Here is a 16,167-nt window from a genome sequence, read left to right as displayed (position 1 = left end):
ATAAAACCACAAAATAACTACAAAACATTTATTAAAAATCATACAGGAGGAAACAGTCAAATCACACGACTAAATACCACACAGGACTGCAAAGCAATAATTTTTGAAGAGTAGAGGAATCTCTTCATCCGTGATAAAGTTCCTATCCGGTCTTACGCTGGCGAAAGGATTACTTTTAGGGTCGATAATAGTCTTAAAGGTAACTCCGGAGAGATCAGAGCACTCCTTGATTCTCCTCATGTCCCTGTACAACTCGTTGAGGGAGTAGGAGCTGATGATGAACGGTGTCTTCAACTTCAGGATGCAACTGATAGTGGTCGGCCAGGTATCCTTGCCGTTGTATATGGAGGATCTTTGAATGCTTGGGTTGAAGGCGCAAACTGTAAAGATATGAAGTTTGTATGAAATTATGGTAGCTTGCATGCACCTCATGGAAAGTAACGTTAATTCCTTTGAAGATATCTGTAATCAATGTTACATGACGACTCTACTGAATACTAAATTTGCCACAGACCTGTATGCAAAACAAATACAGGTCTGTTAAATTAGTGCATCTCGTATAAGCTTGAAATCAGAACATAGCAGTTTAGCACTGCTGTTATGGTGGAGCTGACAATCTGAAGGGTTCTACCTACCAAAGTTTTCGCTTAAGAACATAGTGGAGAAAAGTATGGTTCTAAGTAAATAATGGAGAACAATAATAATTAAATATGTCACCACATTATTAAACCAAACATAAAAAAGTAAATCAAACTTTGAATTACTAATTGATTTACTTTATAATTTATGATATAATTGATTTAATTTAAAAGAAATGATTCAGTTACAATAAGTTAGTTTAAATACGGTTATGGTAGGATTGAATTTAAAAAGTAATAAATTATTTATTTTACCAATATCAGGAGGGAAGAAGTCATCACTGGACCAGTATTCGTAATAGGTCTTCTTGTCCTGAAAGCTGAAGAGAACACGACGCTTGTCTGTCCTGCAACTCTCGCATAAGCTGTGGAAATAAATGGGTTGTAAATTATTACAAAAATCTTTAAGTACTTGCCAATAATCGTGTGGTTATCGTAACTTTAACTGAATCCCATGATTGTTTAACTATCGCTCGCTTAAATCTGCAAAGGAAAACATCGTGAATATACTTATATTTGTTAGATGGTTAAAAAAGTTTAAGGATGTCAATGACCATGGCTTAAACTTTTCCTATTCAGGTAGGAGACCCGTGCCCAACATGGTACACTGGTTTACCACGAAGCCACATTTAAAACGAATTGTAGATAGAAAAGTCAATACAAAATTGATCACAATATTAGTTCTATCCCTGAGTGGGAATAAGAAAGTATATCTGCATTACTTGTCTATGTGCCCTTCACCAGTAATCAGATAGATACTAAATCAAACCAACAATCAAATCAAACAAATGAAATCTTGAGCCAAATACATTCTTTCTTTCGTCAATTTGTCATTTTCTTTCATTTATATTTCGTGTGCCAAGACTGATTATGCTTTATAGAAGATTATCTACACAATAATATTGGCATTAGATTTGCAGCTGTTGTCTAGATGGACAGGGTTCAAGGTACTGTATCAAATCAACTTATCTAAGGCTATAGATACTGTGCAACAAGTGAGGATAGTTTTTTTATACGATGGAAGCAAAGTTTACGGATATTTTTATGCAAAATCGAAAAAGCCAACGAGCATGCAGTTCACCTGATGGTAAGTGATCATTGACGCCTATGGACATACATAACCAACTCCATATAAAACAGGGGTTCTATTTGAATGATCATATTTGCATTGTCACTCCTGAAGACTAAGATCTCCTTTTTCATCTTTCCAGTGAAACGTAGAATAGCTTCACGTTTGACACGTGTGGCGGTGGTAACATTTCGGTCGAACCATTCAGGCTCTAGCACCTTGGCTATCTTTTCAACATTTAAAAAAGCTATAGCTATTCTTTCAACATTCACTAAAGTTAACTATCTATTCGACATTTAGAAAAGTTTTAGCAATTTTTTCGATATTTATAAAAGTTTTATCTATTTTTCCTCATATATACGAATAAAAGGTTTAGCTATTCTTTCGACATTTACAAAAGTTCTATCTTTTCAACACAAAAGCTCCAGCAATTCTTAAGGGTTCTAGATATTCTTTAGAATTAAAAAAAAAGTTCTTTCTATTTTATTGACATTTGGAAAATTCTACCAAAGTAGAAAAAAGCTCTATGGAAACTTTGGTACAACTTTTCCATATAGAATTTCCTTAGTTATTCGCTGCTCGTAAGTTATGTGGCAGCTACCTTCATCTAACACTAAAACACGTCTAGCCTTGAGTGTTTTGTCGCGACTACTTTAGATATTGGATGCATTCACTTCTTAAATTCAATTGCCTTCTACGAAATATGCTTAAGTAATTGTATGCAATGTTTTGAAATGGACAAAGTATATTATACTAGGTATTTGTGACTTCAGACGGGCAGATGTTATTATGACGGGCGACATAAAATTAATCTTTTGTCCAAATTTCATGATCATAACTTCAGTAATTTAGGTTTACCCTACCTTCTCAATCTCATATATCTTTAACTCCATCATAAAGAATATCTGGAAGAAATCGCTTCTTAGCGATAAGACCGCCTATTTGCATACTATGAGTATATATGTTTCTTATATTGTATACAAATAAAATTATATTTGTTGTTGTTCTGAGATGATTAGTCTGCAAGTGAGTATCCTTTTACTTCTATATCATACCGTTTCATTAAAAAAGGTGTGATATTAAGGCAAAAGAAGCAGAGATCGCCCTAGTCCATATAGGGCGACCTGAAGAATGACCTGAGCGATGACCTGAAGGAAACAGTAAAATGCAATTCAGAATGCAATAGATTCGAGTGACAATTAGGGAGAAGGTGTTAAAAACAGTGTAATTTCATTTAAATATTTCGTGGAAGTACCGCCACACCTACGTCAAGCATGAAGCAGCTGTGTTGCGATGGACGGCAGTGAATTCCTGCTTACTTTCATATAAGGCAGTCATTTAGACAGTAAATACAACAAAATTAACCTCGTTTTTAAGTTCAGAGGTCGAGAGCGTATAATATCATTTAAGAACTTTAAGAGCCCTTATGTAAGGGCAACGTTAGCATTATGTAAAAAAGGTGTAGGTAGTTGGGATCATTTATATAAGGCAGTACCTAATTATACCTAATTGTACAAGTAACGAATTATATATTTGCTTTGAAAATACCGCTGTCACACCTATTTCTAGTGGGAAGCAGTTCTTTGTAAATTTTTTTTATAATATAGGGGCAGCACACGAGCATGCAGTCGCCCTGATAGTACGTTTGAAGGTGGTAGAATCCTTTGTGGTTCGACTCCGGCGGCACCACCGCCACACCTATTTCTACTGAATAACAGCAGTGTTAGGAGCTGCTGTGTTCCGGTTTGAAGGGTGTGGTAAGGGAGACAGACTTTTCCGAGGCGTTCCAGCTTAGTCCTCAGGGGTAGCGGCGCATTTGTGGCCGACCTCAGGTAGGAATAACTTATCTTATCTGGGGTTGATTACAGATGACCATGGGCGGCAGTAGCCACTTACCATCAGGTGGACTGCTCGTGTGCTACTCTTACATTATAAAAAAAGACGGTAGTACCGCACATGGACATCTGTAATCAACCCCAGATAGGATTAGATATTCCTACCTGAGGTCGGCCACAGATGCGCCGCTACCCGGGAGGACTAAACTGGAATGCCTTAGAAAAATATGTCTCCTTTACCACACCCTTCAAACCAGAACACAGCAGCGCTTCACACTGCTGTTATGAGCCAGAAATAGGTGTGGTGGTGGTGCCGCCGGAATCGAACCACACAGGGTTCTACCACCTTCAATCTGCAACTTTTGTCCAATCATTGTTACTTACTTGATCTTCCCGAGTAGATCCAGGGGTAGTTTGGACGGGTTCAAGTCCGGGCTGATGAGGACGATCCTCAGCTCCTTCACATCAGGCTTCAGGTGCAGGAAGAACACCTCCCACTTGTATAGCACATCGGCTTCGAACTGCAGCTCAGCTCCCACCACGTGTATGACGAAAGATGTCTTCTGTGTACAAAATTACTTAGTTAAACTCTACGTATTGTGTCGTCTGATAGTAATAATTGATCTTAACCAATTGTTGCTCACCAAGCTTGGAAATTTGGCAATTATTGTCTAGAAAAAATGTCTAAACTTTTATGGAAAAGAGTCGGTTAAGATTTGATTATAATAAACTCTATAAACGGGTATGTATCAAGTAACATAATTTAGAATTTCTTGACGAGATTGCGTATATCTTGTTTCAATAAAGAATGTAATTGAAAACAATAGTTTTATTTTGTTTTCTCTTCACTTGTTATTTATTTGTATTGAGGAAGAGCGAAATGTAAATACTAAATAGACAGCGCCATTTCAAATTACAATCCTTATTGAATCAGATCGTAAAATAGTAGTCGGAAATATAGTGACGTCACCAGATTCATAGATTACAGCTATAATTAAAATCTAGAAATATTTTTGACTTTCAGTGCCAAAACATTTCAAAATTCCATTTCTATTATAAAAAAGATTGGTTTCCAAAAAGCGTAGATTCGAACCCGTAACCCTGCATATTAGTCGAATAGTATAACTAAAGGAGCATACATGTCCGCATTTGTTTACAATATCGCGAATATGCAACTGGCAATCAAGTAGCTCACTCAGCGCACATGCAATCAGCCGTGACCTTCTTCGAACTTCCTGCTGGTATTGTACAAATTAGGCACAATACAAGTACGATTTAATACGAATCAATATCGTCATAATTGCATAAAAAGTAATTTAATATTACTTAAAAACAGTTTTTATTTCTACTAAAATGAAAATATTTTTTACCCAATTACTAATCAATAAATATTTGTAATTATAAGTAATGAGTGTTCTGTGACAATGAATTATTTTAAAAACTTGTAGTGCGCCGGGTACCCAATTTACTAATTTTATGTAAGTTTAATTTTTCCGTAAAACAATTTATATGACAAATGAATAAAAGAAAAACAGAGATTTTCTTTTATTTCTTCTTTCCTTTGCATTGAGCTTAAAGGCAATAGGATTCTGTGGTTCTACTCCGGGGGCACCACCGCCTCACCTATTTGTGCCAAATAACAAACGTGTTAAACGTTCGTTCTAATTTTGTCCTCAGGGGTATCAGCGCATATAGAAAAAAATGTATTTCGTTACTTGACTTGAAGTGGGTCGTCTTACCCTCCGGATCTCTCATATGTTAAGGCAATGTTAACAGAAGGGCGGTGGGCATGGATTTTCGGATCTCGAGGATACCCTCTTTGCCCGGGCAGTTTCACGGTTGGTGAATACACCCCGGATTCTTGATATTTATTCATCCTTACTTAATATTATAAATCCGAAAGTAACTCTGTCTGTCTGTCTGTCTGGTTGTCTCTTCTTCACGCCTAAACCACTAAACCGATTTTAATGAAATTTTGTACAAAGATAGTCTGAGATCCGAGAACGGACATAGGATAGTTTTTATCCCGGAAATCCCACGGGCACTAGGGATGGCGATCTAAGATCCATTAATCGGAGAATCGATCTTTTGGACCAAAGAAATCGATTATTTTAATCGATATCAGTAAGGATTGAATCGTAAACTATACATTTGATCAAGTGATGATCTTTAGCAAAGTTGTTGTCTATGAGCCCATGAAGGTTCCAGAGTAGGGACGACCAATTTTCGCCAGATGGTGCCACTATCGTTCCAATGAAGGTACGATTTTTCAGTTTTATGTATGTTAGTATGTCATATTATTTTCTTTTAAACGCGGGCCAAGCCGCGGGCTAAAACTACTAATAATATAATGTTACTAATAATAGAATGTTAATAATAATATAATGTTATTATCTCGTTAGTGATATTTCTTGTTTCAAACCCTTTTATTATAAAATCGTATATGCAATTGCCAAGTGGCTTACTCAGCACTAGCGTATCAACCGACCATGACCTTATTAACTTCCTGCCTGCGATTGTACAAAATAAATTGCTGACGAGTTTCACACGACTACATTAATGTGTATAAGTGTTATGGGAGTAAATAGCCCTATGACGCTACTTGTCGTCAACTCATTACGGCTCTTTTCTCAAAATGAAAAGGATTAGGCGATAGTCCACCGCACTGGTCAGGTGTGCAATGGTAGACTTCATACACTTTTGAGATATATATTTTTTATTTTTATAAATAGCTGACCCGGCAAACTTTGTACCACCTCAAAATCTATTTATCAAATATATTCATAAGATATAGCCTATGTTACTCGTAGATAATGTAGCTCTCGAATGGTGAAAGAATTTTTAAAGTCGGTCCAGTAGTTTTTGAGCCTATTCATCACAACCAAACTAACAAACAAAGTTTTCCTCTTTATAATATTAGTGTAGATATAGGAGTAGCAGACGACCCATGGGCATCTGTAAAAAACCCCAGATAGGATTAGTTATTCCTACCTGAGGTCAGCCACACACCAGAACACAGAAGCGTTTGACACTGCTGTTATGTGACAGGAATAGGCGTGGAGGTGGTGCCGCCGGAGTCGAACCACAAAGGATTATACCACTTTCAAGATGTTTTAAGCGCAGGTTTCCTCACGATTAAAGCAAGTGAGTATTAATTTCTGATAATTTAATCTAATATTTGTTTATTAATTCGTTACATTATTAGTACACTTCTAGCCTATCCTATCTGAGAGTCTGATCTGAGAGAACTAAGTTGGGTCACCGGACAAATACCCTTAGTATGAGATTTTACGTTTTTACAAATATGACGGTTTTGGTGTTTGTTTATGTATCTGCCCGTAGATTTCCAATCAGCGCCCCTAGCGTATTGTATCAGAACTGATTGAAAATATATGAGAAATACGTTAACAAAAAAAAAAACCAGTCGTTTTTGTCAAAACGTAAAAACTCATACTAAGGGTACAGAACACAGCAGCGCTTAACACTTAACATAAGGCAACCGTTGTAACAGCGGCGTCCCAGACTCAACCACGAAGGGTTCTACTACCTTTAATAAAACTTACCTTAGACATCCCATTAGCATGGGCCATCGTGGCCTGCTGATGACAGTAGGCAGCGGTGAGGGGCGCAGTGGCGAGCTGAGTCAGCGCCGCGTACTCCGTATCCGTCATATCTGGGGGTTTAACAGCTCTATAAACTTAGCATTCATGGATTTTTTTACATTAATAAGTTGTTCATTACCTATTAAATTAATTTTACCATACGACCAAGGTAAGTACGGATGCACTCGACTCGTTGCTGTGTACATACAAATATTCATAGTATGCCAAATGTATGTATTTTTGTATGTATGTATGTCTCATTCTTTGGCATGAGTGAGTAACGTAAGCTAAGTACAATAGTTTTCTTTTCAGTTAATTATTCTTAGGGTTTTCTGTTGTTATAATAATTACTAGTTAACAGATACTCGTATGGTTTTCTCAATTAGTTAAAGCTGTGTGCGACCAGTTTCTATGAACTCCAAAAGATGGAGCAATGTAATAAGCCTTATTATGCCGATTACAGTTCGATAACCTTATATTAAGCCTAAAGTTTGATCTTTGGGCGAGGTCAGGATCTGGAGCTGGTTTCTTGGTTCCAAGGGCACGGGTTAAGCCGTAGGTTCCGGTTATAATATCCGTTAAACCTTGTCGGTCTTATAGCGAATTGAAAATATCCAACACGAGTTAATTCAAATTTAAGATAGCCCTCGTGGTGCACACTCTAGGGGGGTTACTACCATTTCTTATAACATTATTATTTTAATCATATCATTATTATTTTTCAGTTGGTTTTATACAATGTTTGCGAAACATGAATAAGTTTTTAAGTTTATTAATTTGCGTATAACGGAACACAATCAAGACCGTGCTACGAAAGAGATGATTCTAGTTTCGATGTCTCGTTTCCTCTTGGATAAGGAACAGACAAATTATTCATTCTTTTACATCACTCGGTAGGAATAAAACAAAATATTTTTAAGGAGGTCGTGGTACGAAAAAAAATGTTGATGCAATATTGAAATTAAACTTTCCTGAAATATAATGTTTTTTAAAAAATGGTGGTAGGTCCCCAGGACATTCTAAGTTTTTGGTTAAAGGGAGACCAACGGGAACCGACTGGTTGGATGAATAAGATTACAGTCAATACACAAGGCTAAGTAACCCGCACATTGATAGAAAAATTCAAGTAAAACAATTTTAAGGACAACTATGCAGTACTGATTGTAAGGGATCGCCGAAAATAAAACGCGTCGTGTTACGAAAATCTCGAATGGCCGACTGATTTATTCTATCACTACCCTTAATTTTAACAATTGTGAAAAATACAAAAATCTTTAGGTACCGACATTGTTTAACGGTTATTTTATATATAAATATTATTTTAAATGTTGTAAGTACAATGGAAACGAAATAAATAATATCCTGTCAGGAATATGTACGCAAAGGACGCGCGTGTCGCCTACACTGATAGATATGTAAATAAGTAGTTTTACCGCAATGGTTATGACGCTTCATTTAAAAGAATCAAAAAATCTAATAATAGGAAGTAATTCTTAATAATTTATGAATAACTACATTTTGGACTGATTTCAAAATGCATAAGGAAATGCAGTGCAAATTTTATACTATTTCATAGCATTATTAGAGTACTAGAAATAATTGAGTCACTGTCTGTATTTTGATTACTAGAAATAAATTAGGTATTACTAGGATCATGATTCAGAATAAGTTATTTTGAGATGCGTAGGAAGTAATTGTTATAATATGAAAGTTCTTAAACACAGAAAATAAGTCGTTAAATACGAATCGAACTAGCACAAGGAGGTTCCGTATCACCAATTTTATTTTTAATTTCTAGTATTTTTTATCATAGCAGCCATAGAAGTAAATGCATTGTGAAAATTTGAACTGTCTGCCAATTATTTAAAGGTGGTAGAACCCTTTGTGGTTCGACTCCGGCGGCACCACCGCCACACCTATTTCTACATAATAACAACGGTGCTAGGCGCTACTGTGTTCTGGTTTGAAGGGTGTGGTAAGGGAGACAGACTTTTCCGAGGCTTTCCAGCTTAGTCCTCAGGGGTAGCGGCGCATCTGTGGCCGACCTCAGGTGGGAATATCTAATCCTGTCTGGGGTTGATTACAGATGTCCATGGGCGGCAGTAGCCACTTACCATCAGGTGGACTGTATGCTCGTCTGCTACTCTTATATTATAAAAAAAAATAGTTTAATAGATGAAATATAAAGCGTCGAAAACATGCGGTTTCTTGTATGGCGACACCCATGAAATGAAATAAAATGATATTTATTTATTTTGAAACTTTTTTTATTTTTAGTATTTTTACAGAGTATGTGGCCGTTATAACACGGCCACATACTCTGTAAAAATGGATAGTGTATTTTTTACGGTTCAAGAGATAGAACCCTGTGACAGACAGACAGACGGACAGACAGTGGAGGCTTAGTAATAGAATTCCGTTTTTAACCTTTGGGTACCCTAAAAAAGTACTTTTTCTCCAAAACTCACCGATTTTCTCATCATACATGGCAGCTAAGACCTCGTTTATCTTATCCGAGATCCTGTACCCTTCAGCCATGATCCTGGTGGGCATCTTCGGCTCCAAGCGGCCTTTGGTCTGCTGGTGATGCACCAGCTTTTGATAGAGGGCGTACGACCGGCACCAGCGTTGGTGGCTCGCTGGTAGATGGTCTGGATGGTCGGAGCAATAGGATATCTGAAATATAACTTGGTACCATCATGATTGTCCCACTGTTCCTCTCAGAATGAGAAGGATTATACCACAGTCCACCACGCAGGCCAAGTGCGTATTAGTAGACTTCACATACCTTTGATTTTTTTCTTTTTTTTAACATTCCTCAAGTATGCAGGTTTCCTCACGATGTTTTCCTTCATCATTTTAGCTAGCGATAATTAATTTCTAATACGCACATAACTTTGAAAAATCACAGGTGCTTGGGATTTGAACCACGGATCCCACGATCTTTCTTAATCTAACTAAGCTATCACTACTTTTTAATTTGATACTTATGTGCTTGACATATTATATGTGTGAGGGTTTGACCCTTTGAAGATTTGATTTAGCAAAATACATTTGACCCACTTCCTAGTAACCGAAAGAGTTGAAATTCTACATACACGTTGGTTTTTGATGTCAATGGGTGATTTGATTAGTGACGTCATTCTAAATCCAATATGGTGGACGCATCAAGATGGCGGACTAATTACTTCTATGTCCCCCCGTCAAAAAATAAAATTTATTTTGGCACCCGTAGTATTATATGATAAGAGTTTTCTGAGAAGAATCGGAGAAAAATAATTAAGATATTATTTCCTTTACTTTTTAATGCAGAATATTTATTGGGTTTTGTGAGAATAAATGAGATTATCTAAAACTCTTTCGAGGAATTCGAACTCTATTGTGAGGCCTGTATTTATACCACAGAACTAAATTTTAATTATATTTATTACTTTGTCTTTCTCTAACGCTACAAAACGTGCCTCATCAAGTATTCTACCGCAAATTTATTTCACAGAAGCCTTATAAATTATTCATGAAAACATTTGAATAAAAGGATGTTTTCATTTTTACATAACAGCGTAAAAAGGGTTTTACTTCTTTCTTTTTGTGTTATATTTGTAGAATATAATGTGTAATTTATTTGTTATATTTCTTTCGTGGTAGGAATAAGTACAAAAAGAGGAACCGTTCGCAAAGGGTTTTTATAAGGGTTCACATGAAGCAAATCTCGTATTTTCGTTAAAAGGTGTGTATGCCGGCTGAATTTCATATAAGACTTTAGGTAGAACCGGTTGTGAATGGAGTTGATCACAAATGTCCATGGGTTGCAGTGGACATATCATCAGGTGATTGCAAACTCGTTTGCAATACTACTCCGATATGAAAACGACGTCTTTGGCCCGGACCTTTTTCATAATGGCCCTCATGAAATTCGATTATCAAAAATCCCGTGTGTTACAATTATCTCAATATTTCTTTCTTTCTTCCAATAAAATTCTAGAATATACCTGTCCGCAACCTCCACAATCGGCTAGTTTCGACTGCCTCCACTCCCTGCAGCCTACGTCAGCGCAGATCCGAGGGTAGAGGAAGATCTCCTGCTCCCAGGGCACCAGCTTCCTTTTCAGCACCTTCTCACAGGAGACTATCATCTGCATCCTCAGAAGCCTGTAGTTATGTCCCGTTGTGTTCTTCGCGTCGGCGAAGATGTGTTTCTGTTCTGTGAAACATTTTTGGAAAATGTTTAAAAAATTTTTTAATAGATGCTTAATTGTTTTTAGAAGATAGTTGCTAACTCATCCATGAAATTAAGGAATGTTTAAGGTATTTTTATTATTAACTTAGACTTTAAAATTTTAGGCACTTATAAATAGTCCTCAAATAAAGTAATTAATGTTATAATTACTTCAGAAACTAATGCTCTTATATTTGAGGTTGATAATAGATCCTTGGGATCCACTACATAACTCAAAATAGATTATTTTCTCAACAACTTATTTTCTTTAAAAAAATCAAACTCATTACAACAGGAGAACTTAAACGGTTTAAAGGTTACGAAAACGCTTAAAATATACCAAGTTACAAAAATAAGAGCAAAAAAAAAGTATTTCAATATAGAATTAGTGATTCCAGGAATAAGTGTATCAGAACTTACCTTTCAAATGAACAATAGTGCAAACAGCAAAACATAGGGACTGATGCTGAGGCCAGTCTTCATCTTTATGCTTCTGGCTGCAGTAGAACACCAGAGAACAGAATTGACATGGTACTCTTTGAGACAACTCCTTCCTACACACATGACAGAGACTTTGGAGAAATACTTTACGAAAACTGTACTTGTACACGTATTCAGAGTCTCCATTCGTCATGTAGGAAAAGGATTCTAACATGTTCTTTGAAAGCTTTCTTTTGTTCTCTGTTTGAGATTCTTTAGATTGTTTTGTTGTATCTTTCTCGATGTCAACTGCGTCTTTTATTTTAACTTTCGCTTGTCTCATGTTCGGTTGTTTGTTCTTTTCTTTTTTGTAATCAGGTCTATTCGATGGTACAGGAATATCGGGATGGCCTAGCAAGTTTTTTGGCGGCGAAACGGGGTTTTCTTTTGACTTCGTATCCGTCTCTTCGGGGGCTATTATGTTTATTTCTGGATTCTGAAATGTATAATCTGATATGTTTACTTCGTTGGCGATCATTTCAAATGTTTTATTGACGTCATCGACGCTTGAAGTTAGGGCATCTTCAAAATTTTCGATCGGTTCAAAAGATGTATCAATGGTATTCGATGATGAATCTTGTGGTATTTCTTCCGACCCATTACATCCATTGTCGAGTTGCATTGATTGTTGTTTACCTTTATTTTTATCTGATTGAGAAGTTTCTTGTTTTTGTTCAGATTTTTCTTCTTTTTTAGCTTCTTGTGTAGTAGTTTCTGAAGCAGCAGTAGAAGTAGTAGATACAGCCGCTGAGGTAGTTTGATGAGATTGAGCATCCTGTTTGCCTTTTCTTTTACCTTTACCTTTGCCCTTATGGTCTTTCCTAGCAGGAGCGACTGGTGGAGCCTCTTTAACATCTGCTATTTTTTTCTCTTCATCAGGTTTAACTGTAATCGGTGGTTCTGACTTTTCAGTCTCTACGATTTCTATTTTTTCAGGTATTGGTTCCTCAATTTTCAGTACTATATCTTCAGTCAAATCTTGTGGCTTATTAATCTCTTCTGTTATGTTAATGTTTTCACTGAATATATTTTCACTCTCAATTTTGACTTCTTCTGGTTGTTTTTCCTTCTCAGTTGTAGATTTTGCGACGATATCTATTTTATTATCTTCGGATTGTTTAATATCTTTCTCACTACTAACTGCAGGTTCTGTTACAATATCTAGCTTTGGCGTTTCAGCTTCAAGCTGTTTTTCTACCTCCTGTTCAGTCTTCTCCATTGAGGTTAGTTCTGCTAATGATCTTTCAATGGACAGCCTAAGTTCCTCCATATCTTTATTAACTTCCATCATTTTGGATTTCAAATCAGTTTTCTCCGGTTCACCTGTGTTACTTCTCTCCCTTCGCATTATTGGAGGTTCTATAACTCTTTCAAATACAGGTTCAGGTGTTTCACCCGAGCCTCGGATAATTGGTTGGAAAGTTGGAAAGAATAAGGGAGGGGGTAGTTTATCATCTGTTGAAGTTATTTCTCGTATTAGCATATTGTTATTATCGTCAATAAACTGTTGGCTTGTCGCAAGTGGATGATGTATGAAATCAGGAGTTACTTCAGAAGATCCTTCCGTGTCGTCTATTTTTAAACTACTTATTTCAACGTCTCCGGGAGATGGTAAGTCAAATATGTCCTCAGACTGTTTTGGTGGTTCTTCTTTTACTTGTTCGAAATCTGGTGTAACTAAGACTTTATGTTCAGGCGTTTTCTCAGCAGGAACATTAGTAATGTCTATTTTCTTATGATGTTTTTTCTTTTTCTTTTCTACGGTTTTATATGGTTCTGGAGAAACAGATATATCTTTGTCTCTTTCCTCGGTTATGGCTATTGGAACAGATGTTTCTGGCGCGACATCAAATTGTTGCGGTAATGCCTCTGTTGTTTTTATTATATCTGGTTGAATTATTTCTTTGATAGTTTTGTTATCAACAGGCTCTTCTGTTGATTTAATTTTATCGTCAATGGGCTTTTCCGTTATTTCTAAAGTATTATCTGTAGCTTCTGCTGGCACTTCTACTGGTGGGGTTATAATATCAGTAAGAGTAGTAAAATCGGGAGGTGTCTCAAAAACAATATCTGTAATAAGTTTATGTTCCACATCAGCTATTATGGTTTCATCTAATTTCTGTGTGCTTATATCTTCTAAAATGTTGCTTTTACTTTCCACTGCTTCCTTTTCTGATACTTTTCCTTGTTCTGCTAATTCCTCTTCAAATAACTTTTCTGGCAAATGTTCAATTACTTTGTCTGCTTCGACTGTAATGTTTTCATCAAGAGCTGGTAATTTTTCCTCTACAATTGGTTCAATCACTTTCACAATTTCAGTTGTGATATGATCATCAGCTTTATCGTGGCTTTCACACGGTTCTTGTTTTCCTTTACGTTTTTTATCTACAGGTTTTGCAATTTTAGCTTTAGGTTTAGCGGTAGTGTCCATTGGTTTGGATTCCGGTTGTGTAATTTCAGTTTTGGATTTGTCAGTGGGATCTACTGTTTCAGATTCTAAGTTTTCTATTAAAGGTAACTTCTCGCCTTGGATGACGTCATCTTTAACAATATCTTGAGGTATGGTCTCCGTAGTACTCTCTACAGGTATTTCGTGAGATGCTACTTCTACTACGTTTTTACTTTCAATGTCTTCTTTGTGTTGCTTTTTGTCTTTTTTATGTTTCTTCTTACTTTTTGGTTCATCTTTTGATTCTTTTTCTGGTTCTTGTATTTCTTCTGGAAGAAGCACACTTTCTATCAACTCTTTAAGAGTTTCTTCTTTTGGAGATATATCTTGTTTGTTTTTTTCAACCATATCTTTAGGTGGTTCTATGTCTTCTGTCGATTTTACAACATCCTCGTTGTCAGTGGAACTTATTAGTTTTTGGAACGCAGCCGTACATGATATCTCTTCTGCCTTATCGGATTTCTCAGAATCATGGCGGTGCTTCTTCTTTTTATTTTTTTTCTTCGACTTAGTCTCCGGTTCTTTTATCTCAGGCTTATTTGAATCAGAAGCGATACTTGTATCCATTATATTTTCTTCTTTTTTAACATCTTCCAACTTTTCGACTATAATTTCTTTGGGAGGCTCTTCCACTTTTTGTTGTTCGTTTTGTTTTTTCTTGTTTTTCTTTTTGCGTACATTTGGCGTTATATTCTCTTCAACCTTATTCTCCTCTTCAACTACTGGCTCTTTGATCTCTTCTTTACCTTCATCTTTCACTTCTCTAGTTTCAGGAAGCTCCGGAGCAGGAGGCTCAACGGGAGTTAATTTAATTTCTTCGTTCGGATCTTCTTTTTTCTTCTTTCCCTTGTTTCTTTTAGGTTTCTTAGGGCTGTCACTAGCTGTATCATTCTCTTCTGTGATCGGTGACGTCACTTCACTTACGGTTTCAACAACACTATCACTTTCTTTAACACTTTCTACAGGTTTTTCCTCAAGCACTGTCGCCGCTTCTATAATCGGAGCATCTACTTTCTGGGGAGCAGGCACTGGGTTAGCAGGCTTACGATTTTTATTTTTGTTTTTCTTATTCATTGTAACACTATTATTTTTCTAAAAAAGTACTAGTTAAATCGATTTGGTAACTCAAACTACGCCTGAACTATCCTAAAATCAGCGTTCATCTGACCGATTTCTGTGTCAGTTTTATTCTTGTCGGTGAAATTTCCACGTGTGATGCCACGAAATGTCAGTGTACAGAATTTAATAAGCGATTTTTGCTTCAGAGGAGCGGCAAGAGAGTTGTTTTTGTGTTGGCAGCGGCGAATTTTCTGCACATCGTTGAGTATGAGGAAGCGTCCGTTGCCAAAATGCAACGTCATTTGCAGCTCTTAAATATAGAATCAATTATCGAAAGTTCATCGTGTCAATTCGTACTGGGAATCGATACTGATTGTGAAGTGAAATATATTTTCATAGTCATCGTAATTATTTCTTTGTAATGACAAGATTGGGGCACCTTTGACAATTGTGGCGAATTCTAAGTAGTTCCTTCACTTTCTTCGCCGTTATAGGGAATAATAAGTTTCTTTGTCACAGGTTTGTAAAAAGGTTTAAAAAAAATACATTTATAGTTTACTCATGTAGGTATAATTCGCTCTAAACTGCTAGTCCGCTCTGAAGTTGTTGCGACAAGTATAGTCATACAATTTGCTATGGGGACGCGATTCATTTCTATGTTCAGAGTGGACTAGCAGTTTTAGCAGTTTTAGTTGCGGTTTGTACTAAAACAAATGATATTTTTTATTATATGCAACGAGCAAACTGGAATTCAGTCCGCCTTATGGTGAATGGTCGCTGTTGCTCGTGAACATCTATAATCAATCCCAGATAAGATTA

General features: G+C 36.4%; 2 protein-coding genes across 2 annotated transcripts in view; one reads left to right on the top strand and one right to left on the bottom strand.

Moving 5' to 3' along the window:
- Positions 1 to 16,167, top strand: part of LOC140755020 (G protein-activated inward rectifier potassium channel 3) — a 502,832-nt gene that overhangs the window by 54,450 nt on the left and 432,215 nt on the right. The gene's annotated exons all lie outside the window — the stretch shown is intronic.
- On the bottom strand, positions 15 to 15,571 carry LOC140755033 (uncharacterized). Its single transcript, XM_073090207.1, has 7 exons — positions 11,781 to 15,571; positions 11,134 to 11,345; positions 9,613 to 9,820; positions 7,106 to 7,215; positions 3,927 to 4,105; positions 894 to 1,003; positions 15 to 380 (listed from the first exon to the last, which is right to left on the bottom strand). Exons 1-7 carry the CDS (start codon positions 15,361 to 15,363, stop codon positions 70 to 72), a joined length of 4,713 nt encoding a protein of 1,570 aa, XP_072946308.1. The 5' UTR covers positions 15,364 to 15,571; the 3' UTR covers positions 15 to 69.

This window comes from Epargyreus clarus, unplaced genomic scaffold (assembly GCF_041222505.1).
Source record: "Epargyreus clarus isolate Ecla_fem2 unplaced genomic scaffold, WU_Ecla_fem_2.2 ptg000032l, whole genome shotgun sequence".
Lineage (NCBI taxonomy): Eukaryota > Metazoa > Arthropoda > Insecta > Lepidoptera > Hesperiidae > Epargyreus > Epargyreus clarus.
The sequence above is the reverse complement of the archived record's forward strand: the minus strand, read 5'-3'. Positions and strand labels throughout refer to the sequence as shown.